Source organism: Rhinoraja longicauda, chromosome 1 (assembly GCF_053455715.1).
Source record: "Rhinoraja longicauda isolate Sanriku21f chromosome 1, sRhiLon1.1, whole genome shotgun sequence".
Lineage (NCBI taxonomy): Eukaryota > Metazoa > Chordata > Chondrichthyes > Rajiformes > Arhynchobatidae > Rhinoraja > Rhinoraja longicauda.
In genome coordinates, this window is record NC_135953.1 from 86899043 (window position 1) to 86926771 (window position 27729).

The window sequence follows — 27729 nt, forward strand, 5'->3', positions numbered from 1 at the left end:
GAGACTTTTTAAGACAAATTCTTGATTAGAACGGGTGTCAATGGTTATGGGGGAAAAGACAGGAAAATGGGATCAGGAGGCAGAGATCAGCCATGATTGAATGGCAGAGTAGACCCAATGGGCCGAATGGTCTAATTCTACTCCTATAACTTGTGAAAACTACTTATTACTTCAGTACCCAAACATGATAGAGTTAACAAAGACACAGAATGTCCAAATAAACCCTGTAAATAACATTTTACCCCCAATTAATGAGTGCATGAGAAGATGTTAAAGACTATTGAGTAAATTAAAACAGTCAGCCCTCCTGCCAGGCATTTTCGCTTGAACAGGAGCACACATCCATCGCTGTCTAAGGAACAGCGTATGAAACAATACAGATTGCTGGTGTATAAGAAAGGGCAACTAAAGGCTCCTCTGACCACCCACGATGAAAGTCATCACCCAGCAGGGAACAAACATGCCTATCTCTTCCCGGTCTACTATCCTGAAAAAACAATGTCACCTTTTTAATCCATTTCAATGTATAAATTGACTAGTGCATCTGATTGTTTAAATCCAAACTGAAAGGAACTTATTTGTCATTTTAAATCATGAAAGTGCCCACTTGCAGCCCAATGAACACCACTATGAAGTACAGAGGCAACTTCTGATTAGGTTCATGTTGTTTTAGGTCATAGTCAGTATCCAATGATTGCTGCACTCTTTTTCATTGATGGTGGCTTCCACACTGTGTAAACCTTTGTAAAATAAAGCACATGGCGTCATGGTCATATGTGAAATGTTAATGAATACCTGTTTAACACAAAATCAGTTTCTAAATTATATTCAGAGGATTTAGTTTCATTTACCAGATAATTAGTTCAACGGGACTTGATTATGTTGTGATTGTGAACTGGGTCACTCAGAGACACTAAAGTTGTAGATATGAATGTCTTTATTCATCAAAACAAGCCGACATTCTCTTGGAGACCTTCTCAGTAGAGTCCTCCCTAACTCTAAGTACATCAAGTTTGCACATTTAAGAACAAAAATAATAGCAGGTGATTTAACACAATTACAGGCACTCCCCGACTTACGCAATGAGTCGATTATGTAATCAATTCTTTCCCACTGACATCCAAGTGGTCTCTATGTTGGAGCTCCCAGGTGCTCTGCTTCGGACTCCCACAATGCCTCCGTGACAGAAATCCCCCATGGTCTCCACGTTGGAGCTCCTCTGTGGTCTCCGCATCAGAAATCTTCTGTGGTTACCACATCGGAGCTCCCATCTGGTCTCCGCATCAGAACTCCTCAGTGATCTCCGTGCTGGAGCACCCCCATGGTCTCCACATCGAATAATAAATTTGCGCATGCACAGTAGCACTTCCGTTTCCTACTTACGTAACATCTAGGGTTGCCAACTGTCCCGTATTAGCTGGGACATCCTGTATATTGGGCTAAATTTTTTGGTCCCGTACAGGGCCGCCCTTGTCCCATATTAGGCCCGGACACTGTAGGCCCGGACGCTGTGGGCCCGGACGCTGTAGGCCCGGGGGCCGCTGTGGGCCTGGACAGTGTCGGCTAACGGAGTGTATGCAGGGAGCGGGGCCGAGTTTGTTCGCCTAATGGAGGTTGTGTAGCCTCCCGGCTTGGGCAGCCGCCATTGGTGGAGCGGGAGTAGGTGGCCACTGGCTGGGTGAGGTCATGTGGGGCGCCAGCGGTGACGTGACCTCACCCAGCCAGCCACTTTGTCCCGTATTTGGGAGTTAGAAAGTTGGCAACCCCAGTAACATCCAACTTATGCAAGGGGCTGCGGGACGTAACTCTTACGTAAATTGGGGAGCATCAGTACGAGAAGCTCCAATGAAATTATTTACTTTAATATTTTGAGTCTGACAATTGGCTCCATTGAAGTACGCATTTACAATGGGAGCATGCTGTAACTGACTAGACACCTGTGTATGTACCTTTGCTGGGACAAAGTTATTCACATGGATGATTTAAATGTTTTTAAGGACAGAGAACCCAAACACACGTTAGTTTTGTGAGGGCTGACTCCCTGAATACACATTTTTAGAAGGATAAGGGCCAAACACAGGCATGTGGAACTAGTGTAGTTCACTAGGACATGTTTGCAGGTGTGGGGAAGTTGGACCGAAGGGCCTGTTTCCTCGCTGTATGACTCTAATTTGGGGAATCTTCAACTGTAATTAATACTCAAACTGGACACAATCCAGTGTGGCACTGAGAATGTCAGGAACATGCTGTGTCCCAGACTAAATAGAAGAAATAGTGTACCACTACTCCTCCTTTTAAAAAAAAAACACCTTGTGGCAGATTCCACATTTGCCTTATCAGCTATCTCAGGGCCTTTAACATTTGAGTGAATGCAAGTCATCTTCAGTCCTGGGTGCCAGAAAAAAAAATGGATGATGCTCTATGTAATTGCTTGTAATCATGATTAACTTTTCACCCCCTTTCACTAATTTAGCTAATTGCATTGCTAATTTATGTGTAATTATGTTTTTGTGTGTTGACCGAATCTATGTACCCGTGATACTGCAGCAAACAAGATTTTCATTCTACCTGTACCTCCCTGTATTTACTTCTGCATAAGAGAGTAAATTTGACGACTGGCTGCATAGATCCTCCCAATTAAACTGATTCCGACTAATACTGTTCTCCCAGGTAAGATTGGTTTACCTGGTTTGATTGTACCTTCTAGCTCCTCTGTTGTCCCTGGTTCCATTGTTCTCTCTGGTTACATTTACCCCCATTCCATTGGTACCTATCAACACACTGCTTTCCCCAATTACACTGTTGTCCCTGGTTTAATTGTTTTCCATTGGCTGTGTTTTTGACACCGCACCACTCCCCCCAACATGCAGATTTCACTGGCATTACAGTTCTTCATAATTATACAGTTCCTGCTAGTTAACCTGTTTTTCTTGTTTTAAAGTTCTTCCTCTTTCCATTGTTCTCCTGGTCCCGTTTCCTCTGGTTACTGCGTTCATCACTGTTCAACTTCTATCAAGGAGAAGTTATACTTCACCCTTGTTAGATCTCATTTGGACTACGCAGTTGCAGCATGGGATCCATACACAAATAGAAACATTTCTTCCATCGAACGTGTCCAAAGACAGGCAGCTTGATTTGCTACAAATACCTGAGAGAGAAGCGAGTGTTACCAAACTTCTAAATTCATTGGGGTGGAACCCGCTCTAAGACAGACGTAAAGCCCACCGTTTGACCTGTTTTTACAAAATGTTAAACGGTCAGCTGGACATAGATGACCAAATCTACACCAAACCCAAACCTATCAGGAGCAGACGATTAAAGCATGGAATAGTCTTCACCCTACTATAGTTACTAAACCAGACGCAACTAAATTTAAGGTAGCTCTTCTTCTCCAAGAAACCCTTCTCTTGCTTAAGTGCATATTCCAACACCTCCAGTTTAAATTCCACTTGGAATATTTTGGAGGACCAAGAATCCCCCCTCCCTCGGTATATCGCTGACCGGGTTACACTGTTGCCCCTGTAACACTGTTCCCCTTGATACACTGTTGTCCTTGTTACATTGTTCCTCCAGTACACTCCTGCCTTGTTGCACCGTGTCCCTGCATACTGTTCCTTTTGTTACACTGTTCCCCCGTATACAGTTGTTCCTGTATCACAGTTGTTCCTGTATCACAGTTGCCCCTGTAACACTGTTGCCATGGCCAGGCCAGTGCTCCCGGAGGCACCGCTCCTCCCCGCTCCCCTTGTTGTGAACAGCCGGCTCCGCCCGGGAGCAGGCGGACGGACGCATGTGCGGTGTTGGAGTTACGTTGAGCTGCGGGAGGAGGCGGCCGTATTATGTGAAGCTGCACTATGGGGCATGATTCCGGGAGTGAAGGAAGTGAAGCGAGGCCATGAGCTGCCGCAGGTGGGAATGCACAAGGAGCGGTGATGTCCCGGCGTTCTCGTAGACGGTGTACCTGGTGTCTCCTCCTGTGCTGCGCCTTTCTCGCCTTGGTAGGTGCAGCTGACAGCAGACAGCAGCCGCCGCTGCTCTTTGTGGGACCTTTCCAGCAAAGCCTGAGCTGGAAACAGTGTGGTGATCATGTGGGCAATACCTAGCCGGTTTCCTGCAATATGAAACCCCGTCTTTGGAAAGAAAGACTCTGACCCTGTGCCACATCCCCTTGTCTCCAACTCATTAAATCTCTCATCGTGATTAGGCTGTAGTTTAAGGTTCGAGGATTTTATTAAAGAACCAGCAAAGGTTTAAGTGTTGTGCCAAATAGCAATTCGTTCGTTGATAAAAGGTTATAGTGTGTTGAGGATATAAGATTCCTGTATAAATGCAAGTCATTTGCAATTAATTGCATACACTCGTGACTCAAATAAACACTGAAGGTCAGTTCGAAATGACCGGGAACTTCCTGTGCTCATTTATCGATACAGTTAAAACAGGATCCACATATTTCTTTAATAAAGTACATTTTAACGAACTCTGGCCAGCATTTACATGCCAATGAAATTCCAGGGTTGGTATTAGCATTGCAGCCGACCCTGCTATACAACATGATGGGTTATTTTTTATCATGTCATAAGTGATAGGAGTAGAATTAGGCCATTCAGCCCATCAAGTCAACTCCGCCATTTAATCATGGCTGATCTATCTCTCCCTCCTAGCCCCATTCTCCTGCCTTCCCCCCATAACCTCTGACAATGAATCACTTTGAAGAAGGGTATCTTAAAGTTAGCAGAGTCAAGGGATATGGGGAGAAGGCAGGAATGGGGTACTGATTGTGGATGATCAGCCATGATCACAGTGAATGGTGGTGCTGGCTCGAAGGGTCGAATGGCCTCTTATAGACAATATTGTCTATTGTCACCCATTCCTCTCTAGAGATGCTGCCTATCCCGCTGAGTTACTCCAGCATTTTGTGTCTATCTTCAACTGTAATGAATCCTTGGGCAAGGATTAAGGTTGCATCTTCTGCTTTGTGGGGCACCAATATAATGATCTTAGCTCAATTGTACTCCTTTGACCTGGATCACTTGATCATAAAATGCCTTCCCTTTTATCTAGCAAAGGAATTCACCTCTACCGTCTTGTCGGCAATCTATACCCCACTCCAAGCTAATGCAAAGTGGCACTGGACGGATTTAACTGGTCATCAATTCTCTCATGAAATCAACCCCTTATACCCTAATCGCCATTGCTGGTGACTTCAAACAAACTTCAGGACCATTCTCCCCAGTGACCATCGGCATGTCACCTGCCCCACTCGCGGTGTTAATACTCTAGATCACAGGCATCCGAGTGAGCTTTCATAATAGATGAAGAGGTGGAAGGAGGAAATAGCTGGATTTGAAAAGAAACAATGAGAAAAGTTTACTTTGAGAGAAGCAAATACAAAGATGTGAATTAGATTGAAAACAGTTGTGACATCAGTAAGGCAAGTAAATATTTTCTAATACATGAGTCTATAAGAATTATTAAAGCAGCTTCATTTGAGGATTAGGATTATGTTCAGCATCTTGTATGAAATGTTATAAATAAATTCTTGATTTGTAGTTGTTCCACTGTATGTCATAGAACTTTATGTTCCATTGATATTGTTACTTTTAACTTTTGGCAATCTTACTCTCTCTTCTGCAGGCTTATTTGCAGTTCTATTTACTTGAGGTGCCCACTCAAACTCACTATTCATTGGATCAATCAAACAAGGACAAGATAAACGTGAGTAGTTGTCTACCTGTGATATGCTGTGCATTAATCATGAGTTCTTCATTTATAAATATCTTTAAGCAAAGCATAATAACTATTTCCAGTTATTATGAACTGTGAGTGGGGCAGGTGAATGAACTGCTTTACAAATTTCTGAAACATTTAATTACAACACTGAAATATGCTATTCATTTATTTTCTATTTCAAATGGCTTTGTTATGCAACATTGATGTTTTACCAAGTTTACAGAGACCAATCTATATATTCTTCGACAAATAGTGGTTTCCTAGGAATAATCTACAAATAGCATTTGTTTCATGTTCAGGTCAGTCATGGAAATTTCAGGTTTGGGAAGTATTTGTTCCCTGGGTGGTGTCAACATCTTACTTTTAATGGGCAAAAGAGGTGAAATTTTACTATAGATTTTACTATAAATTCCAATTTGGACTTGGAGGTTCCTTTCATTTTTAATTCATTAGCTGGGCACTGCTGGTGAGGTCAGGGTTAATAAGCTGTTTTTCAGCGCTCCTAAGGTGAGTTCACTACCTGGCTTCACTGCCTTCTCCACAGTAAAAGTGCTTTTGCAATGCTTTTGGTAGTGAATTCCATGATTTTTACTGACTAATGATGAAGGAATTGCAGTACATTTCCAACTCAGGATGGATTGTGATACGGAAGAGAAGTCAGTGTTTTACCCATGTGGCTGAAATCTGTTGATTTGGATGACAAAAATTGCATGATTGGAGATGCTTTGTGGGAGCCTATTGCACCAGTCTCCATGACAGTGGCCTATCTATAATGGAAAGGGTCTGGGAAAAAGGAGCTAAAAGACTCATTTTGAAATACTCAGCCTCTTCCATGTTAAGATTTTAGTTAATAGTATCCCAAACAGTTGATGAGAGTTTTGGTGATGGTGATGTCATTGAATATGAACGGAGATTGTTGGATTCTCTTCTGGAGTTCGTCATTATTTAGAATTTGTATGTTGTTTCTTTTATCAGCAGAATCCTGAACATTGTCAGGTTTGATGGAGTACTTGGTTATCAGCCTTGTGGGAATTGAACATAGTGCATATATCAATAAACATCCCCACTTCCCAAGTTATGATGGAGGGAAAGTCATTGATGAAATTGGTCAAAATGTTAGGGAACTGTCCTGAAAAATTCCAGCAGTGATATTCTGGGACTGAGAGGCTGTCCGTCCAACACCACAACCATTCCTTGTGTAAATATAATTCAAGCCAGTCACGAGTTTTCCCCTTGATTCTGATTGTCTTTAAATCCATACAGAGTGCATCTTGCACCAAATATAGACAGCAGGAATTTGTTGAAGCACAAGGTAACCTAAAACAATACAGCACTGTAATAAAAAAATAACAGTTGTTTAATCACCAACTTAAATATATAGGTTACACCATGAAAGTAGAGTAAAAACAATAATCAGATTAAAACATTAAAATAGCAAGACTAAAGAGGGCACAGAGAAGAAATAATAGGTTGTTCTTGATTGTAACTTCTGAAACATGCAAAATTCAGAATGCCTTGCCTGTACTTGGGGAATGCTTCCAAACGATTGCGCTTAAGTTAGAGGTTTCCAATAATGAAGGACAGCTCAAGAAAAATGAAGCTAAGTGTCCTAAATTGTTTATCCCAGGAGGTGATCTCCAAAGAATTGGAGAGAGTTCAGTACAGATAGTGGATGGCCATTCGCGATAACAGGAAGGGCAGGATTTATACCAGCTCCAAACTAGTAATTAGCATGGGAGCCAGGAGGAGATAGATACCTGGCAATGGATTTGAACGCTGAAGAGCAGCGGACCATAGAGCTGCTGTTGTTTACAGTTTCTACAGTGGTCTGTGGAGTCCCTCATATTGTGTTGTCTCCATGATGTTGGGTAAAGGAGATCACAAGAGCCTACGGAACATTCTGTGAGAGGAGTGGGGTAGGGGTTTGGTGAGGGAAGGTGGTGTTGAGGGGCTGAATTTGAGGCAGATATAATGGTACATGTTGGTCCCGAATTCTTTGTCACAAACTGGTAAAATACACAACAATTAACTTGAAAGAATATCATGGGGTTGTGAGAGGAAATTGGAGGACCCAGTGGAAACCAATTCCATCATGACTTGAGGGAGGAAGATGGGACAGTTCGAGCCGGGAGCCCTTAGGAACCAGAAAGAGTGAACAAAGTAAAGGAGAAAAATGGTAAATAACAGATAGTCAGGTTGATGACACAACAGAAATCCAGAAAATTGAGAGTGGATGTGAAAAGGAAATATGTGAAAACACAGGTGGCAAGCACAAGAATACAAAATAAGAGCAGGAGCTGGCAATGGGTCCACAAGCTTGCTCTGCCATCAAACACGATAATGGCTGATCTTCCTCAGGCCTCCTATGTACCAAATCTTTATATCCTTAGTTCTGCGATCTTTCAAAACTTTACGTACTTCTACTTTAATTACTATTTTTGATCAAGCTTCCACAATTCTTTGACATTCAGAATGCAAGAGATTCGCTACCTTCTGTGAGAGGAAATTTTGACGGACCACTTTTTAAATTAGCTACCTTATCTTATAACATGTCCTTTGGTACAAGACTCTCCTGCCAGTGAAAACATCTCAGTATTTACCTTGTCAAGATCTCTGAGGATCTTGTCTTTCAATAAGGCCACACCTGTTTCTTGTAAACTCCAAAGAATTCAGACCCGAACTATCTAACCTCTTCTGGTGTGACAAAACTCCTCCCAAGAATGCCTCACTACCGCTACATTGTTTTTGTTAGGTATGGCTATTAAGCTGTGCTCAGTATTGCAGCTACTCACCAACATCCCATATAGTTGCAACAAAGCTTTCCTATTTCTCACCAGAAGACACTTTCCCATGTTGAATTCCATTTGCCAAGTTTTCCCAATTACCTAATCTTTAGCTCATTGTTGGGTCACAGCTTCTTCAGCCCTTCCATCTATGTTTTTGTATCATTGGCAAACTTGGATGCCTTTTATTTCTCCCCCTGCTTCAGGTAAGTAATACAAAAAGGAAGTCATTGAGGACAATAACTGCTCCCGTAGGAATCCCACTCGTTCTGGAAAGCCTCAGAAAAAGTGACTAAAGATGGCCCATAATGATTAGTTGGATAGACTCAAGCTGGGGTTCTTATTAACGAAGAGGTTTTCAAAATCAAGATAATTCTAAATATAGAAAGAGAGAGTCTCTTCTCGTTGAGGTAAAGGTCAAGTGCCAGAGAACATACGATGAATGTGATTCATAGATTAGTTTATTTTTGTTTATTATGTCACGTGTGCCAAGGTACAGTGAAAAGTATTTTTGTTTTGTGCTATCCAGTCAGTGAAAAGACTGCACATGATTACGGTCAAGCTGTCCACCGTGTATAGATACAGGATAAAGGGTATAACATTTAGTGCAAGAAAAATGAATGGAAAGTATCGGAAGAATAAACAAATTTATGCAGCACATTTAGCTTTTGAAATGGCCTAACAAGGGAAATAGTGTAGGTGGTTGTTATTGTGGCATTCAAAATGGAACTGGATACTTTTGTGAAAGGGAGAAAAAAAACTTGGGGTTTTGAGGGGAGGTCAGAGAAGTAAGACGAGTTGGATTGCACTCAATCAGCTGAGTGGTCTCCTTAAATCTGCAACCCCTGTGATTACTTACGTGCTCAATGATTTCAAAAATTCTGCCCTTGCTGGCAACATTTCAGTAAAATTAATGACAGTTGCTGACACTGCCAAGATTTTACTTGTAATATTATTATGAAGCAGCAGAGGGAGAAAGTTACCACTAAATTCTCTTTCTGGATGATCAGCTCACACTTCGAATTTAATTAAAAAATATATTTATTTTACATTTAATTTTTTTAACATTATAGAACAGTAATAATAATAATAATAATAAGCATTTATTTTATATAGCGCCTTATCAGGTGCTCAAAGCGCTTTACATAAACAATCAAACATAAAAACAAACAGACAAACTATCCTAACGGAGAAGCGGCGAATAAACAACGCCAGCGTCCTCTCACGTCAGGGTCTGGCAGTAGACAACAAAAAGCACAGGACACACAGATACAATTTTTACACAATTTTTACACAAACAGCCATCACAGTGATTGCTCTAGGCACACCTTCACTGTGATGGAAGGCAAAGTCTTATCTCCTCCTGATTTCTTCTCCCGTGGTGCCACGAGGTGATCGAGGCTCCCAACTTTTTGAAGCCCCCACCGGGCGATGGAAAGTCCCAGGGCCGAGCCGAGCAGGCCGATGAAGGTCCTGAGCCCCCACCGGGCGATGGAAAGTCCCAGGGCCGAGCCAAGCAGGCCGATGAAAGTCCTGAGCCCCCACCGGGCGATGGAAAGTCCCAGGGCCGAGCCAAGCAGGCCGATGAAAGTCCTGAGCCCCCACCGGGCGATGGAAAGTCCCAGGGCCGAGCCGAGCAGGCCGATGAAGGTCCTGAGCCCCCACCGGGCGATGGAAAGTCCCAGGGCCGAGCCGAGCAGGCCGATGAAGGTCCTGAGCCCCCACCGGGCGATGGAAAGTGCTGCGGCCGAGCCACGCAGGGTGATGAAGGGCCTGCGAGCGGGTCGATCATACCTCGCACTTCGGGGCGGTTGAAGCTGCTACGGCTGGAGCTCCCGAAAGCCGGTCGCCAGCCAGGGACCTGCGAGCTCCCGATGTTGCGGTCTGCAGGGCCCATGGCCGAAGCCTCCGAGATGGTAAGTCCAGGCCCTGCGACCGGAGTCTTCAAGGTCGATCCCAGCTGGAGGCCGCCGACTCCACGATGTTAGGCCGTAGCGCGAACGGAGATACGACACGGTAAAGGTCGCATCTCCGTTGAGGAGGAGATTTGAAAAAAGGTTTCCCCCAACCCCCCCACCACCCCCCCACATACACAGAGTTAAAAATAGAACAAAACGTACATTAAACGATGACAGACAAAAAAACCAAAAAAAGACAGAGAGACTTGCGGTGAGCCGCAGCTGCAGAACACAGCCACGCCCCCAGTACAGCACAAGAATAGGCCCTGCAGCCCACAATGGCTGTTCTAGTCATGATGCCAAGACCATCACTTATCTATCTGCAAATACATTAATTTGGAGGTGTATTAATCTGTCGGAAAGAACTGCAGATGCTGGTTAAAATCATTGTTTCTGCTTGTTCATGTCCCACCGAATTAATTTCCACCTACCTGGACCAATCCCTCCCTACCAATGTCCAAGACACCTCACATGCTCTTCGTCTCTTCAGCGACTTCCGTTTTCCAGGCCCCCACTGCCACATCTGTACCATGAATGTCCAGTCACTCTACACCTCCACCCCCCACCAGGAAGGTCTTAAAGCCCTCCGTTTCTTCCTCATCTGCAGAACCAGCTAATTTCCATCTACTAATACTCTCCACCCAGCAGAGCTGGTCCTTACCCTCAAAAACTTTTCCTTTGACTCCTCCCACTTCCTCCAAATCCAAGGCGTAGCTATGGGCACTCGCATGGGCCCCAGCTATGCCTGCCTCTTTGGTGGGTACATCGAACAATCACTGTTCCAGGCGTACACTGGGCCTGTCTCCGAACTCTACCACTGCTACATTGACAACTGCATCGGTGCTGCCTTCTGCACCCAAGCAGAACTCACTGACTTCGTTAACTTCACAACTAATTTCCATCCTGCACTCAAATTCACTTGGACCATCTCCGACATCTCCCTACCATTTCTGGATCTCACCGTCTCCATCACAGGAGACAGACTATTGACCGACATCTGCTACAAAGCTACTGACTCCCATAGCTATCTAGACTACACTTCTTCCCATCCTGCTTCCTGTAAAGACTCTATCCCCTTCTCCCAATTCCGTCTAAGCCGCATCTGCGCCCAGGATGAAGTTTTGCACACTAGATCATCGAGTTGTCCTCATTCTTTAGGAAACGGGGGGGTCCCCTCTTCCATTAAAGATGAGGCTCTCACTAGGGTGTCCTCGATAGTCCTTCTCTCCAGAGATATTGCCTGTCTCGCTGAATTACTCCAGCAATTTGTGTCTACCTTGTATTAATCTATTATCTGCTCTTTGCCTTCTGGTGTTTGTTTTTTTTTTCAAGTTTCAATTGATGGGACAGAAGTTATCCCCCTGCTGCTTTGATTATTGTTTGCATAGGTATGGTTTGTTCAAGGTGGATATTGGGCTAATTAAAAGGAACTATTGTTCTGAATCTAATCTGTGCCATACTTAATACTGGGTATAAAAACAAATTCCACCATATTTTTTAGTGACAATTCACCAACCCAAGAAAACTACCAAAAGTATTAAACATGTTTTAAAAACATTTTACTTAAAACTAAGGTTATGTAAATTGATCATTTTCGAACATTGGTTGCTGGGCTTGGAGAGCTTTTAAAGGTCGATGTGATTTTTAAGAATCGATGCTGAAACATGAAAATATATTAATTATTTGCTTATGAAAACTTGGTTTTCTGTGTCCTTCACAGTATAAACAGAATCGTGGCACCGTGATCACCAGGTATGATGACATCTGCCCAGTTTTCAGGCTGCAGTCAGAGAACGAGGGACCACAGGAGGAGGTGGCATGTCGCCGAGCAGACTTTGTACCAGGTTCTTGTCGCATCATGAAGGAGTTGTTTGCTGATAAAATACCTGTCAACTGTTCCCACCAGTCATCGGACGTGGTTTGTACAATTACGGTAGGAATTTTAATTTAAATAGTTTAACTTCCTTTAGTCATCTCTGCAAGATTTTTTTATTTATTTAAAAGATTAACTCCATAAAAACTGTTGGAATGCACGGTCATATTTGTGTAGAGTTTAAGAAAAATGGAGAAGCCAAGTTAAATGGCTTTTAGTTATCTGTTGTATAAAGAGCTAAGATTGAAAGGAAGAAAGGAGAAGAATTAGTGATAAACCATCAATAGCTGGAAATACTCGGCATCTATAGAGAGGGATTAGACAGCCATAAGAGGGGACTGTATAATATATTTTTAAATAGCCCTCGGTGTTTGCTTTTGACTGTTTGTGCATACCTTTGGATTGAATGCTGTGTGGACATTTGATATGACTTGAAATGATATGATTTGATATAAAATATTTGATATAATATATTTGATATGACATTTGAAATGATATGATTTGATATAAAATATTGCATATTTTTATTGCTTATTTTTATTGGTCTTATTGTTGAACTGTGGGTAATTTTTCATTTCACTGCACATTTATGTGTATGTGACAAGTAAATTGACTATTGACTGCTTTTTGGCTGCAAAATATCTCCAACCATCCACCATATTTGGTTAAAAGTCTAAAATCCCTTTATGTAGCTTTTCCAAAAGTGAAGGACCACAAGACTACATGGAATGTTGACACTGTATGCACCAAGTTGCTGAAAGTTCAGGCACAATGATTAATCCTTGACTTGTGTTGACATTAGCCAGGCTGTTGATTAAGGTGCATAAAAATGGCATCCTTCATTTTCAGGCTGAAAGGGAGTGGGGTGGAGCTTTTTTTTATTAGACTTCATAACCAGTCTTGGACTTGCTGACATTCAGATAACGAAAAGCCAGTTCTGTTTTTACAAGCGGAGGGTTAGCTAAGACTACTTGTTGCATCTTAACTATTAACCAACTTAAATTTGGAATGTTTCTAGTCTGGGTTTCTGTTGCTCATTAACTGATCCTTCAGACGGGAAATCTTGCAGTGGAAATTCGAATACTTTCAATTCATTTTTTTCTTGTTTTCCCTAAGGAATACAATCCTCAAAAGCCTCAAGCAACCTGTCACCATGATCTGTGCAGTGAATCATCTTCTGTTGTGATAGGATTGTACAATGAAGAGGTGGGTGTTAATCAGTGGCTGAAGTTTAAATCCACAGTGGAAGCAATGACGTTTATCAATCAAGAACTGCTAATAGATTGGAGGACTTATCACCATGGTTACTGTTTCATCCGTTGCCTTAGCCGTGATGCAAGGAAGGTGTCACAACTTCTAATTCTGCCACCAGTGTTGCGTGCACATCAGAGATCCGCAAATAATCTTACAAATGAACCCGCACTGAATGTAAATATTTTACTCCTGGATTCTGTGTCCAGGCACCATTTTTATCGAAGTCTGCCAAAAACTGTTGACACATTCAGAAATTTGAACACTAATGTGTTCAAAACTGGACAAGTATTTGACTTTGAACTGGTTCAAGGTATAAAAAGTAGGACATTTGAGTCTCTTCAGGCTCTTTTTGGTGGGGAGTCATTCAATCCACTTAAACCATTCAGTTCATTTGAGCTGCCACCAAAGGCTGTGGATCTCAACAAAACCCTTGGAAGCTTTAAAAGATTTGGATATGAGACTTTATATTTGGAAGACATGTGCTGGAAGTGGGATTGGGGTTTGGTGAAAGAATTGAGAGCTCTTAAGAAAAATGCACCATTTTCAGAAAGATCACAGTTACTCTTGGAAGCAGCCAGGAGAAGCGGGATTGATAGAATGGATGTTTCATACTCTAGCTGTGATATTCTTCAGGAAAACGGGGTGAAGGATATGTTCCATGGACCTGCTGCTCTATGTTACAATGGCATCCATCAACACACCTACCTCCTACAGTATATTGAGTACTTTATCACTCGTTTCACATTTCTACAAAAGCCTTTTTTCAGCTTTCTTATGCTGGACTCCAATCATGAAGATACGGGTCTCAGGTTGAAACAGGTAGATGAAGACCTGGCCAAACATGTTACTTTCTTAGCTGATCAACAAAACACTCTGACCTTCATTCTTTCAGACCATGGGAATAATTATGGGCAGTTTGTTTCAAAGACCACAGAATCTCAAGTAGAGTTGTTCCATACCACACTTTTTGTCATTGTCCCAGATGGAGCAGCTGCCTTACTGGGTGATGACAAGATTCGGTCCTTGTATACAAACCAACACAGGTTGATCAGCCTTCTTGATGTTCATCATACCTTACAAGGTTTATTGCCAAATACTGGGGTTATGAAAGAGAATGATGTGAAATACGGAGTACATGTGGACGGTTTGCTGAGTCCAGTCTCTGCAAGTAGGACCTGTGACAGTATTCCAAGGATTCCTCCAAACTTTTGCATTTGTCAAGACTTTGAAAAAACAGTGGTGAGTGATTCTAGTTTTGCTCTGTTTGCTGAATTTGCACTCGCTCAAATGAACCATGAAATCCTTCAACAACAGGTAAATGCAAAAAGAACCCTTACAAGGAACCGGGCTTGTCAAAAATTAATTGGTGTCAGATTTGACAATGTAAAAATACGTGAAGAACACATAAATGAGACTGTTATGAAACTCGACCTTTATGTAAAGGGTTCAGAAAGTACAGGGCGCCAGGAAGAAAAGTACTTGGTGGTTGTGGACTTCAATTTTGAGATGGATGCTTCAATGACTTTCCTGGGATTTGACCGTTTGTCTCCGTACAGCCCTTATGAGATTTGTGCTAATCGTGATGTTGATTTAAGGTTGTGCATTTGTGATGTAGAAGATGCCGATGAGGCATCCATTCCATATTGGAAGAATATTTTGACCTCATCTGTGTCCTGGATTGAGACTAATTTCAGTTCCGTTCATGAGAGTTGTCTGTACCTCGTCAAAAGGCAATACAGTTCAGGTGTAGTTCTGGCAGTGGTTAACGCCTGCCCACATTTGCACTATGTCATTGAATTTGACTTCCTTACTGTAAATATGTACTCTTCATCTGTGATGCCTGTAAATATGACACTTTGGTCAGGATCAGAGGAGCTCCTGACCGTTGGATTTCAGAAAAATAAGGGAAAACCTTGGAAATATAAATATTCTTTGAATTACAGAGCATTCACTTGAAAGATGAGACTATTCACATTGAAGTTAACATTAGTTTTCTATGGAGGGAATTACCTTCAATTCAATGCAGCGTTTGCTGCAATGACTATTCCAATGCCAATTCAGATAACCTATAGTTAGGTTTACGGTTGTAGCCATTATATTGTGTGCTACATCACCACGAATTGAAATTGGGAGCACAGAATGGAACCCGATCTCTAGGGCATTGCTCCCAAAACTATAACTAATTCTGTTCAAGAGTAGAAACACAGGTACGTGCTTACAGGTACGTACAGGTACGTGCCACAGGTGGTGTGTGTTCTTGCTTATTGATAAGAAAAGCATTAGAACAGCTTGTGGGGTCCGAATTTGGGAAAAATAGTTTTGGATGATTTGATTATTTTGTTTTAGTTCTATGAATTAAAATCCCTTTATTTTAATCTATTTTTGAATACAATGGTACGACCATGAGTCAGTCATCAAATCAATTCCATGTGTTTTGTTGTCTGGTTATGGCAGGGCTCGTGTACAAGGTGTCCAGCAGCTCTTCCAGTGCAAGCTCATCCTGGAAACTTGTCCTTTCCCTTTCCTCCTTGCGAGTACCTTATTGTTCCTCTTTCCAGCCTCGGTCTTCAAGTTTCTCTATTAGTACTCATTCATGATTAGTTTGGGGTTTTGCCATTTAGGTTTGCTGACATTTGTCCGTGGCAGCAGCCTTCACTCTGTTTTCAAACTACTGAAAGGTGTGACAACAGTGAACGGGATGGTTCGTCAGCACAGATTATTCTGACTTGTCAAAGGAATAGAGTGATGTTGTTTCTGATGTATAGTTCACACCCAACTGTATGAACATTAAATTCTCCAACTTTAGGTAACCTCTAACCACCCCTTTCTCCCACTCCTCCTTCTATACGCTCATCCTAGACTCGCATTGATTTCTCCCCTCTCCCTCTTTCTCTACCTACATTCCATCCTCTGGCTGCACAATTCGCAACACATCAATCCTTTTGTCTCATACTGTTTCAAAATCTCAGGGCCTTTGTCCAACCATCGATCAAAAACCCGCTTCGTCTGTGTCCACCTATTACCTGCCAAGCTTTGTCATTTCCCTCCTCTCTTCTCGCTTTCTTCAGCCCCTCCCCTCTCCCCCTGGCTTATAATCAGTCTGGTCCCAACCTGAAACGTCACCTATCCTTGATCTCTAGGGATGCTGCCTTACCCACTGTGCTACTCCAGCAATTTGTCTTTGTTTTTGTAAACCAGCATCTGCAATTCCTTGCTTCTACAGATCAATTTTAATTACTGGAATCACGGCTCTGCACCATTTTCATATTAGAGGAAGCTTTTTTGTAAAATTGGACCAGACCATAGCTTCCTTTTTATGGGGAAACAAACCACGGCGCATCAGGAAAGAGTATCTCCAGCGGTCCAAGTCAATGGGGGGGATGGGCCTTCCAAATTTCCTTAAGTATTATTGGGCATGTAATATTCAGAAGCTTCTCTACTGGTCTAATCTGGAAAACACTCCTCTTTGGGCACAAATGGAGCTGTCCTCGTGCCAGTACTCTCTTTGCTCTTTAGTTTGTTCAGGTTTACCGCTTACCTCTATTGCCTGTTCTATGCCCACCGTTACGCACACTTTAAAGATCTGGATGCAATTCAGGAGACACTTTGGTCTTACAAGGCTATCCCTGTATTCTCCAATACATCGCAATTATTTGTTTAAACCATCATGTACTGATTTTACTTTTCAAACCTGGTTTGATAAGGGTATCAGAACTGTTAATGATCTGTATGGTGATGGGACCTTCTTGTCATTTCCAGAGCTGTCTGAACGGTTCAACTTGCCCCGATCACATCTATTTCGCTATTTTCAGGTCAGGCACTTCTTACAAAGGCAATTTCCAGAATTTCCAAGTCAGCCCACTTACTCTGAAATTGATTCTATTCTTCTTTTGAATCCCAATGCGCAGAGGCAGATTTCAATTATACACATTGAAATAGACTCCATTAAGCCTGAATCTCTCCATAATCTTAAGGTAGCTTGGGAACAGGATTTGGGGTTTGGCATGACGGATCGGACATGGGAAACTGTGCTGGGACTTGTTCACACTTCCTCAATTTGTGCTAGACATAGTCTTATACAATGTAACATTTTGCATCGCACGCATTACACTAACGCTAGACTAGCAAGAATATTTCCCGGCATGAGTGACGCATGTAACCGTTGTCGACAAACACCTGCCGACTTGATTCACATGTTTTGGACGTGCCCCCGCCTGTCTAAATTTTGGACGGGGATTTTTAAATCCTTTAGGGATATATCCGGTATAGATATTCTACCCAATCCTCTTACAGCTCTTTTTGGTGTCCCTTCCGGAACTAATACCCCCCGATATCTAAAAGTAATTATGTCTTTTACTTCTCTTTTGGCTAGACGTCTTATGCTTCTTAATTGGAAGAATGTATTGCCACCCACTCATAATAGATGGATCAAGGATGTGTTATATCACTTAAAGCTAGAGAAGATTAGATTCTCTCTTAAAGGTTCACAGGAAAGCTTTAAAGAAACATGGTTACCGTTTCTAAATTATGCAAAAACTTTAATGATTGTTTTAGAGAATGGGGATAAACCAAAGTGTTGACTGCTTATATGTCTGCCTACACACTTCCTCCCTTGTCTGTAATCAAAATTTTGATTTTTTAAAAATTTATTTTTTTACTTTGTATTTGTTTTACTAATGTCAATGTTTATCTCTGCGTCTGGGATGGGGCGGGGGGTGGGGGTGTATCTTTACGCATATTGTGTGTTCATTGTTGAAATAATTGTAAAAACTAATAAACAGATTAAAAAAAAAAAAAACCCGCTTCGTCTGTGTCCACCTATTACCTGCCAAGCTTTGTCATTTCCCTCCTCTCTTCTCGCTTTCTTCAGCCCCTCCCCTCTCCCCCTGGCTTATAATCAGTCTGGTCCCAACCTGAAACGTCACCTATCCTTGATCTCTAGGGATGCTGCCTGACCCACTGTGCTACTCCAGCAATTTGTCTTTGTTTTTGTAAACCAGCATCTGCAATTCCTTGCTTCTACAGATCAATTTTAATTACTGGAATCACGGCTCTGCACCATTTTCATAGCTTAGCCCTTTTCTTTGTTCAAACAGGTAGCCATAGTTAAAGTCTTGTGTACTGGTTCTGAATGTATAGATTGGTTATATTAAGAACAGGAGGAATGAATAGTGGTTCAGAATCTAACTGGGTGCAGAAGTGCAGCAGACTTGTGAGGGGAACTTTAAAAATCGTGCAGTGTAGCTATTTTTGAGAGGTGAATAATCACCGTTAAAAAATTGCAGGAAAATACAGCAAAAGGACAGTTTTTATTGAAAAGAAGGGAGAATTAATGAAGCAGGCTTCTGCTTGGCCAAGCAAGAGACAGAGCGACCAATAGGAAAGGAAGGTTTAGTGGAGTGGCCTATTGGGAGCAGCCGTGTTAAGGCCAAGTGCAGACCTGAGGCTTTGACTCAAGAGGCTTCGGCATGAAGAGCTGAGGAAAGGAGGCTGAGCTAACAAAAAGTGAATCAGTTTCAAGCCCGAAGGCAGAGCAGCAGTGGGGAGTTTAAAAACGAGCTGTTGGGAACAAATAAAGCAGGGATGCAGGATCACGTGATGTGATGTGGCTGCACGATGAAAGAGCTGGTGGACCCCATTGTGGTTCCTGGTGACCACATCTGCAGCAAGTGTTGGTTGCTTGACGAAATCAGGCTCAAAATGGAAGACCCGAATCTGAGCTTCAAACACTGCAGCACATCAGGCATGGGGAGTACACAGTGTATCTGGACGCAGCCGTACCCTACTTACCTACTCCCCATTCAGTCTGTATTCAGGAGGAAGAGGATGTGACTGCGAGTGAGGCAGGTAAGAGGATCCAAGAGTAAGGCAGTGTAAGAGGGGCCTCAGCCCTTGAGCCTGTCTAACAGTTCTGAGAATCTTGCTCCCTGTGCGGACAAGAGTGGGGACTGTAGGAAGGATGAGCAATCTAACCATGGCACCATGGATCAGGGAGCCATTCAAGAGGGGGTAGAGAAGACACATAGTTGTAATTGGGGATGTATAGTCAGGGGATAGACAGTTCTTTGTTGTAGGATCACAAGTCCCAAAGGCTGTGTTGCCTGCCTGGTGCCCGGGTTTGGGACATCTCATTTGACCAGCAAAGCAATTTGGAGTGGGAGGGGGAAGAATCATGTTGGTACCCACGTCATAGGTAAAACTGGCAAAGAGGTTCTGCTGAGGGAATTTGAACTGCTAGGATCTAAATTAAAAAGCAGAATGGAAATGTAATAATGAATAAATGAATGAATAAATGACCCACGAGACTCCATGCCTGGCTTCTCTGCAGCCTCCTGAGAGGCGTCTGTGTGACCAGGTGCAGTTCTCCAACTGCAGAAGGACCTCTTTGCTCCTATACTCAACTCCTCTTGTTATGATGGCCAACATTCCATTGGCTTTCTTCACTGCCTGCTGTACCTGCATACTTTCTTTCAGTGACTGATGGTCAGTCCAATATGAGTGTCATTCCCTTTGTCTTTCCAGGATTATTTCATCTGCAAATTTCAAAATCTGAGGCTTGTTTTAACGCCTCCTGGTGAATTTCCGAATGCCACCAGGTTTCCTTTGCCATCCTGACCATACCCTCCTTACTAGCATGCGTAAGGAAGTGTACATAGTTGAAAGGAACGGGCAGAAAAACATCAGGTACACAAATTTCCCCAAGAGGGGTAAGCCAGAGCCCAGTCAAGGAGTCAATGGCACAATCCTCTCATTTCCAAGATCACGTTGCCCAGCAGAGGCATCCCCCTGCATTAACCCTACATCGCCCATGTCTGGCAAGGCCGTTCTGCCCATTAGAATCTTTGGTTCTGTGGGGACCATAGTGCAGGATTCGCAAGCTACGGTGCGGGCAGTGATGTCAGCAAAGGGCATTTCCCTGGCAATTTTATTCGCGGCCACCAATTGGGCCCCCGATGCAAGTGGTTTGTTTTACTGCATCGGTTTCCTCTGATCTGTCGTCTGATGACGAATTGGCCATTCGCTAACTCTTGTGTGATATCTTGACGAAATCAGGTCAGTCTGGTGAATACTGGAAGCGGCAGATATTTTGGTCAGTGATTGGTATCACTGGGAGTCGACTATAATTAAATGATATCGATATTGAATATGTTAAAAACAAAGTGCCATGACATATCGAATACATGTTTAACTCACCTCCCTCTATCAAGATCCTAAACTGCTCAGAGAACCATTGTGCATCTCTGCCACCTCTTTCTTTCATCATCTGGGTAAAAGGGAACGTATAGTTTCCTACCACCACATGCGTTCTATTGCATACTCCACAGACTAGTTGGATTCCCAAAGCAAGAGGAACACAGGTATAGTGGTGACATTTACATTTCCCTTGGCCGTCTTTGACCTGACAGGTCCTGTTATCACAAAACGACATCAAGCATGTGATGTTGCTGGGTTATTAACATATACGCATCCCTCCTTTTCCTGGTGGAAACTATTCTCATAGAATAATGCCTGTACTGAGGTCATGGGTGGGTAGCAAACAACTGACTGTGGGGAGTACATAGCTGAGTGAGCTCGGAGAAATAAGTTACCTCTTGGGACTTCTCCGAGAAACTTGAAATCACGTTTACATCTCTGTAGTGGAGAGACCAGACATAGTTCTGTGAGAATCCAACCTACCGCACTTGGACATACATCATCAATTTTACATTTAGTCCAATAACAAGGTAACATTTTATGATGACAGTCCTTCAACAGTCACGAAAAGTGAAGATGCCTCAAAAGTCCAATACAGGCCTTCAGTCGGCTGACGTTCCATTTTCCAAATCCCTCCGGGTTATCATCATCGCATTAGAGTACATCTCCTTGGCACAGGTGGTGATCGTGGTTAGGTTGGTTCGGCCTGCACTTCTTTCCTCCATCAAAGCTGGAATCTGCAAGGCTTTAAGACAGATGATCACCAGGGGCATTTTCATTCTACGTTAACCTCGTGTACTCCGAGGAGAGATTTCAGCACGTAGTCTCCTGGTATGGACTCGTCCCCTTATGTAACTGGTAGTGGCTTCGGTGCCTCTTGTACCTGGGAATGCAGGACTGGTAAAGCAGGGGTTAATTGCTGTGCATAAATAATTAATTCATCGCTGAGGGCGTGTGGGTCAGAATAACTTCCACACACTTAATCATAATGTGCCCCTGACAACTCTATAAGATCTACTTATATACACTAAAAGGGTCAATAGACAATAGGTGCAGGAGTAGGCCACTCAGCCCTTCGAGCCAGCACCGCCATTCAATGTGATCATGGCTGCTCACTCACATTTCTGCCACAAGCATCCATCTTACTGCTTTCCACTAAAATAAGCATTTATTTTATATTAGCTAAAACAACAAAAGAAGCCATCTCTACTACAACAAAATATAATATCTCTAATTGACTATATCAGCTAATAGCATAGATTCTCATCTGCGTCATCTCCATTAGGCTCCATCAGCTGCGAGGCTCCCACTGCTGCCGAGGCTCCACTGGCGCCGAGGCTCCCGCGACTGCCCAGGCTCCACTGGCGCCGAGGCTCCCACGGCTGCCGAGGTTCCACTGGCGCCGAGGTTCCACTGGCGCCGAGGCTCCCGCGACTGCCCAGGCTCCACTGGCGCCGAGGCTCCCACGACTGCCCGGGCTCCACTGGCGCCGAGGTTCCACTGGCGCCGAGGCTCCCACGACTGCCCGGGCTCCACTGGCGCCGAGGTTCCCGCTGCTGCTGAGGCTCCACTGGCGCTGAGGCTCCCACGACTGCTCAGGTTCCACTGGCGCCGAGGCTCCCACGGCTGCCGAGGATCCACTGGCGCCGAGGCTCCCGCGACTGCCCAGGCTCCACTGGCGCTGAGGCTCCCACGGCTGCCAAGGTTCCACTGGCGCCGAGGCTCCCGCGACTGCCCAGGCTCCACTGGCGCTGAGGCTCCCACAGCTGCCGAGGTTCCACTGGCGCTGAGGCTCCCACGGCTGCCGAGGCTCCACTGGCGCCGAGGCTCCCGCTGCTGCCGAGGCTCCACCGGCCCAGGCAGGCCTTGCCCCCCGGCCTCTCCACGGCCTCCCGGGAGGTGACTGCCGCTTGTGCCCTCCTGGGAGCCATGTTGAGTTGTTAGGTATTTTAATTATTTCCCTAAAGAAAAGTTTGGCAGTATTCCTTGGTCCCATGGGATGCTTATTCAATGGGATGTGAAAATTCCAGGAAGTTGCTTCAGTTCGAGGCAACTGCAGGTGCAAGAAACATCAGCAGAGGAGTTGAAGATCCAGATTTTGGATTAAAGTTACATGTTATGGCGAGTCCGAAAACTTGTTGGTTGTAGAAGAAGTTTATTGCAGCCGCAATATTCGAATACAAAGTTAAACAACAAGGTAAAGGACAACCATCAAAAACTTACTGTCTTCTTCGAAGACTTCGCCGAACTGAACATTTCGGGCGCCAAAAGCGCACATGACCACGCTGGCCAATCAGCGATGTCGCTCTCTGGACCAATCCCTACGGTCGCGCTCACACGTGACCTTGCTGGCCAATCTGAGGGTTCGACGACCCGGACCATTCTCTATGGTCGCTACATGACCCCCCCCAAAACCCGAGGTACGGAACCTAGCAGGGAGCCGGATTTCGCGACCATAACGAGTACAGAGAGGGGCAGCCTGAACCACAGGAGCCGGGGGTTCCGGACTTGGAGGAACTGCCGGAACGGGGGGTCCTGGAGGAACTGCCGGAACGGGGGGTCCTGGACTGAGCGGAACTAACGGAGGTCGGCCTCTCCCAGGGGTTTGGCCGACCAGGACTGGTTGATCCGGATCCAAGTGTGCAGGTTTGAGCCGGGACACCGAGACGAGCTCACTCCTGCCGCACATGTCTAAGGTGAAGGTAGCCGTTCCCTTACGCAAAACCCGGAACGGCCCTTGATAGACCCTCTGCAACGGGGCACGATGGGAATCTTTTCGCAGAAACACAAACTCACAGTCCTTCAGGGAAGGCGGTTCATGTACCATGGGACACCCATGACGTGAAGTCGGAACTGGAGCCAGGGAACCCACCCGTGCCCGGAGAGATGCTAAGACTGATGGGACTGGAGGCAGCTGGTCTGAGGGGTCCGGAAACAAATCTCCGGGTACTCGAAGTGTTGAGCCATATACTAGCTCCGCGGACGACGCACCGAGATCTAGCTTAGGAGCAGTCCGGATGCCCAGAAGAACCCAGGGGAGTTGGTCTACCCAGTCCGGGCCTTCCAGCCTTGCACTGAGGGACGCCTTAAGTTGACGGTGGAACCTTTCTACAAGTCCATTTGCCTGGGGGTGATATGCAGTAGTGGGTTGTAACTTGGAACCGTACAGTTCTGCGAGCGCGGCCCAGAGGGACGAAGTGAACTGCGGCCCCCTGTCAGTGGTAATAACTGCCGGGACCCCGAAACGAGCTACCCAATGGAGGGCCAAAGTCCTGGCACAAGACGCTGACGAAATATCAGACAATGGGAAAGCCTCTGGCCACCGGGTGAACCGATCCACCACCGTGAGGAGGTGGGTGTAGCCCCGGGAGGAAGGCAAAGGCCCGACTAAATCCACGTGGATGTGGAAAAAACGAACTGCTGGGACCTCGAACTCCTGTACGGGGGGCTGGACATGGCGCTGGACTTTAGCGGTCTGACAGGGAACGCAGGAACGCGCCCAACCCGCTACCTGTTTCCGTAGGCCATGCCAGACAAACCGAGCTGCTACCAAAGCAGAGGTGGAGCGGATGGACGGGTGCGCCAGCCCGTGAATGGCATCAAAAACCCGGCGCTGAAGGGAGGGCGGTACTACCGGCCTGGGACGGGGAAGGGAAACATCACACCAGACTTTCGTGCCTTCCGACCCGCAGGCTACCTGAGCCAACTTCAATCCCGAAGTGGTGGACTGGTATGCCGAGGCGGTATCCGCTAGAAGCTGTGCCTCCGCAAGCTCCTGGGGATCCACCTCGCAGTCCACCGCCGAAATAGGGGAAAAAGCAGGTCTAGACAGGGCGTCAGCAACGGCATTAAGCTTACCCGCGACATGACGGACATCGGTGGTAAATTCGGAGATAGCAGTCAGGTGCCGCTGCTGGCGGGCCGACCATGGGTCAGACAATTTGAAAAATGCAAATGTTAATGGTTTGTGGTCCGTAAAGGCCACAAATGGGCGGCCCTCAAGGAAATACCTGAAATGACGAACAGCTAAATAGAGGGCCAGGAGCTCTCGGTCAAATGCGCTATACTTCAGCTCAGCCGAATTTAGTTGCCGGCTGAAAAACGCCAAGGGCTGCCAACGGCCACCGACCTGCTGCTCCAAGACCCCGCCCACCGCCACGTCAGAGGCGTCAACCGTCAGGGCCGTGGGGGCGGAGGGGCTCGGGTGGACCAACATGGTGGCGTCTGCTAATGCTGCCTTAGCTGCTGTAAAAGCCGACTCTGCGGCCGGGGACCATATCAACTCTACCGGTTTTCCCGCAAGGCACTGGAAGAGCGGGCGCATGACCCGCGCAGCTGCCGGAACGAACCTATGGTAGAAGTTAACCATGCCTACGAACTCCTGTAGTCCTTTTACTGTGGTGGGCCTGGGAAATGCCCGGATAGCCTCCACCTTCTCGGGCAAAGGGGAGGCGCCGGCAGGGGTAATTCTGTGCCCTAAAAAATCAAGAGAAGGGAGGCCGAATTGACACTTGGAGGGTTGGATAATGAGCCCGTGGTCTTGGAGCAGCTGGAACACAGTCCGCAAGTGGACCTGGTGTTCCTGCACTGAGGGGCTGGCGACCAGGATGTCGTCTAAATAAATAAACAAAAAGGGTAAACCCCGACCCACACGGTCCATCAGTCGTTGGAAAGCCTGTGCCGCGTTCTTTAAACCGAAAGGCATACGCAACCATTCAAACAACCCGAACGGAGTAATCGTGGCAGTTTTCTGTATGTCCTCGGACGCACCGGAATCTGGTGGTATCCTCGCACCAAATCGATTTTGGAGAACACCACCGCTCCTTCCAGCCCAGACGAAAAGTCCTGTAGGTGCGGTAGTCTTTCAGCGCAATTATGCCTATTAAACCCGAAGGTTCGCAGTAACACTTTCTTCATTGCCTCGTACTTGCTTTCCGCAGGCGGATTAACGATGAACCGCATCACGCGTGTGGTCGTCTCCGGTGATAGAGCGCTGACGAGGTAGTAATACTTCGTCGAGTCGGCCGATATGTTCTTTATATGAAATTGGGCTTCGGTGTGGACAAACCAAGATTGCGGTGAATGTGTCCAAAACAACGGAAGGTGAACGCTTACCGCGCTTAACTCCGGTGTGCCAGGCGCGGCAATCAACAACGAGGCGTCGTGTTCCTGCATAGTCGGTGATCGTTCAGATCACGTCGGGGTCACCAATATGGCGAGTCCGAAAACTTGTTGGTTGTAGAAGAAGTTTATTGCAGCCGCAATATTCGAATACAAAGTTAAACAACAAGGTAAAGGACAACCATCAAAAACTTACTGTCTTCTTCGAAGACTTCGCCGAACTGAACATTTCGGGCGCCAAAAGCGCACATGACCACGCTGGCCAATCAGCGATGTCGCTCTCTGGACCAATCCCTACGGTCGCGCTCACACGTGACCTTGCTGGCCAATCTGAGGGTTCGACGACCCGGACCATTCTCTATGGTCGCTACAATGTCACTTTTAAGAAGCTGATTAATGTACCACTTGGTGTCTGCAGGTGGAGTGGATCTGTGTGCAAAATGACAAGAGTCCCAAGTACAATACATCATTCTGTCTTGTAGGCAATGCTGGAAATGGCAAAGATTCTGAGGCGTGGAGCCAGAACAAAGTACATGTCACTGAAATACTTGGGTGACCGGATGGCGAGTCTGGACAGGATGGGAAAATACAAGGATAGGGTATTTGATATTTTAGCACCACAGTTGTGTGATCCCAGGATGCTGTGTTGCCACCTAGATGGCCAAGCTTGTCACTGTGTGGCTGCAAAAGGCCTGGGCTTTAGGAACATTGGTTAAAAAAGAAAGGGAGAATATCATCGTATAAAGTGGGTTGAAATAAGGAACAAAGAAGGGGCAACTATACTACTATTTCCTCTCAGCAGTCTGAGGGAGAGTGGTTTAGGGACATTTCTAGCAACTGCAAATATATTTGCAACCCTTTGAGCATTCCAGATGTTTGCCAGTTTGATGTATACATGTCTCTTATATACTGCTTATTGGTGTTGGTGTCTTATTAGAAGATGGTGAGCATAAGAAAAGCAGTCCAATGCCATATATTAAAAGGATCTCGACTCGAAATGTCACCTATCCATGTTCTCCAGGGATGCTGCCTGATCTTCTGAGTTACTCCAGCGCTGCGTGTCCTGCTATGTATTAATTGCGGTAAATATATATTAAAATATGATATCATGATTGGCCTCAACTATATTTTTGTGTTGTTTCATCTATGATTGTTCTTTTCGCCAAACACAAAATAAAAGGATTCAATTTTTAAAATAAAATGTCATGAATTACGATCAGATCTAACTAGTTCCTGATTTTTGTTGTTGTTAAATGCAAGTTGCACAGTTGTTATATGCAATCAGGCTGGGGAAAGGAGAACCTTCAGCTGATGGGACACTACAATGATTTAGACAAGATTTCTTAGTAATGTGCTCTAACACCAACTTGACTAGGCCTTTGATCATGGATAATAAAAATCACACATGCAACCTTCTAAAATATTTAGGGATGGAGATTTATAGCCAAGGATTTAAATGTTTTATTTGCAGTGCCTGTGCTATCTGGGATGTGATTTTTCTTAGCAACTGTTATTCTGTATGAACTGTACAACCCTAATATGGTTTAACGATGCACATAGTTCCTCCATATTAGGGATGTGGGATATATTGTATGGGAATTGGGAGCCTTGTGTTAAATTATCTTAGATGACCCAAGCAACTTCTGCTCGTATTCATTGTTTATCACTCAGGGATACTCAGGATTGTTTTAATATTACTGATGTTGTGAGAAGTTATCTTTGTACATAGTTGTGGGTGTTTGGTATAACTTTTTTAGTTCTAGTTTAGAGATACAGTGTGGAAATAGGCCCATCAGCCTGTTTACAGGCCCATGAA

General features: G+C 44.8%; 1 protein-coding gene across 1 annotated transcript; it reads left to right on the forward strand.

Annotated features, from left to right (window-relative positions):
* Positions 1-3876: 3876 nt before the first annotated feature.
* LOC144599823 (uncharacterized) lies at positions 3877-18250 on the forward strand. Its single transcript, XM_078411077.1, has 4 exons — positions 3877-3998; positions 5635-5715; positions 12192-12404; positions 13461-18250. Exons 1-4 carry the CDS (start codon positions 3933-3935, stop codon positions 15552-15554), a joined length of 2454 nt encoding a protein of 817 aa, XP_078267203.1. The 5' UTR covers positions 3877-3932; the 3' UTR covers positions 15555-18250.
* Positions 18251-27729: the final 9479 nt, after the last annotated feature.

Coding starts and splice junctions, on each gene's coding strand:
- LOC144599823 (XM_078411077.1), top strand. CDS start 3,933: ATGTCCCGGCGTTCTCGTAGACGGTGTACCTGGTGTCTCCTCCTGTGC. Junction 5,716..12,191: donor CAAACAAGGACAAGATAAAC/GTGAGTAGTTGT, acceptor TGTCCTTCACAG/TATAAACAGAATCGTGGCAC. Junction 12,405..13,460: donor ACGTGGTTTGTACAATTACG/GTAGGAATTTTA, acceptor GTTTTCCCTAAG/GAATACAATCCTCAAAAGCC.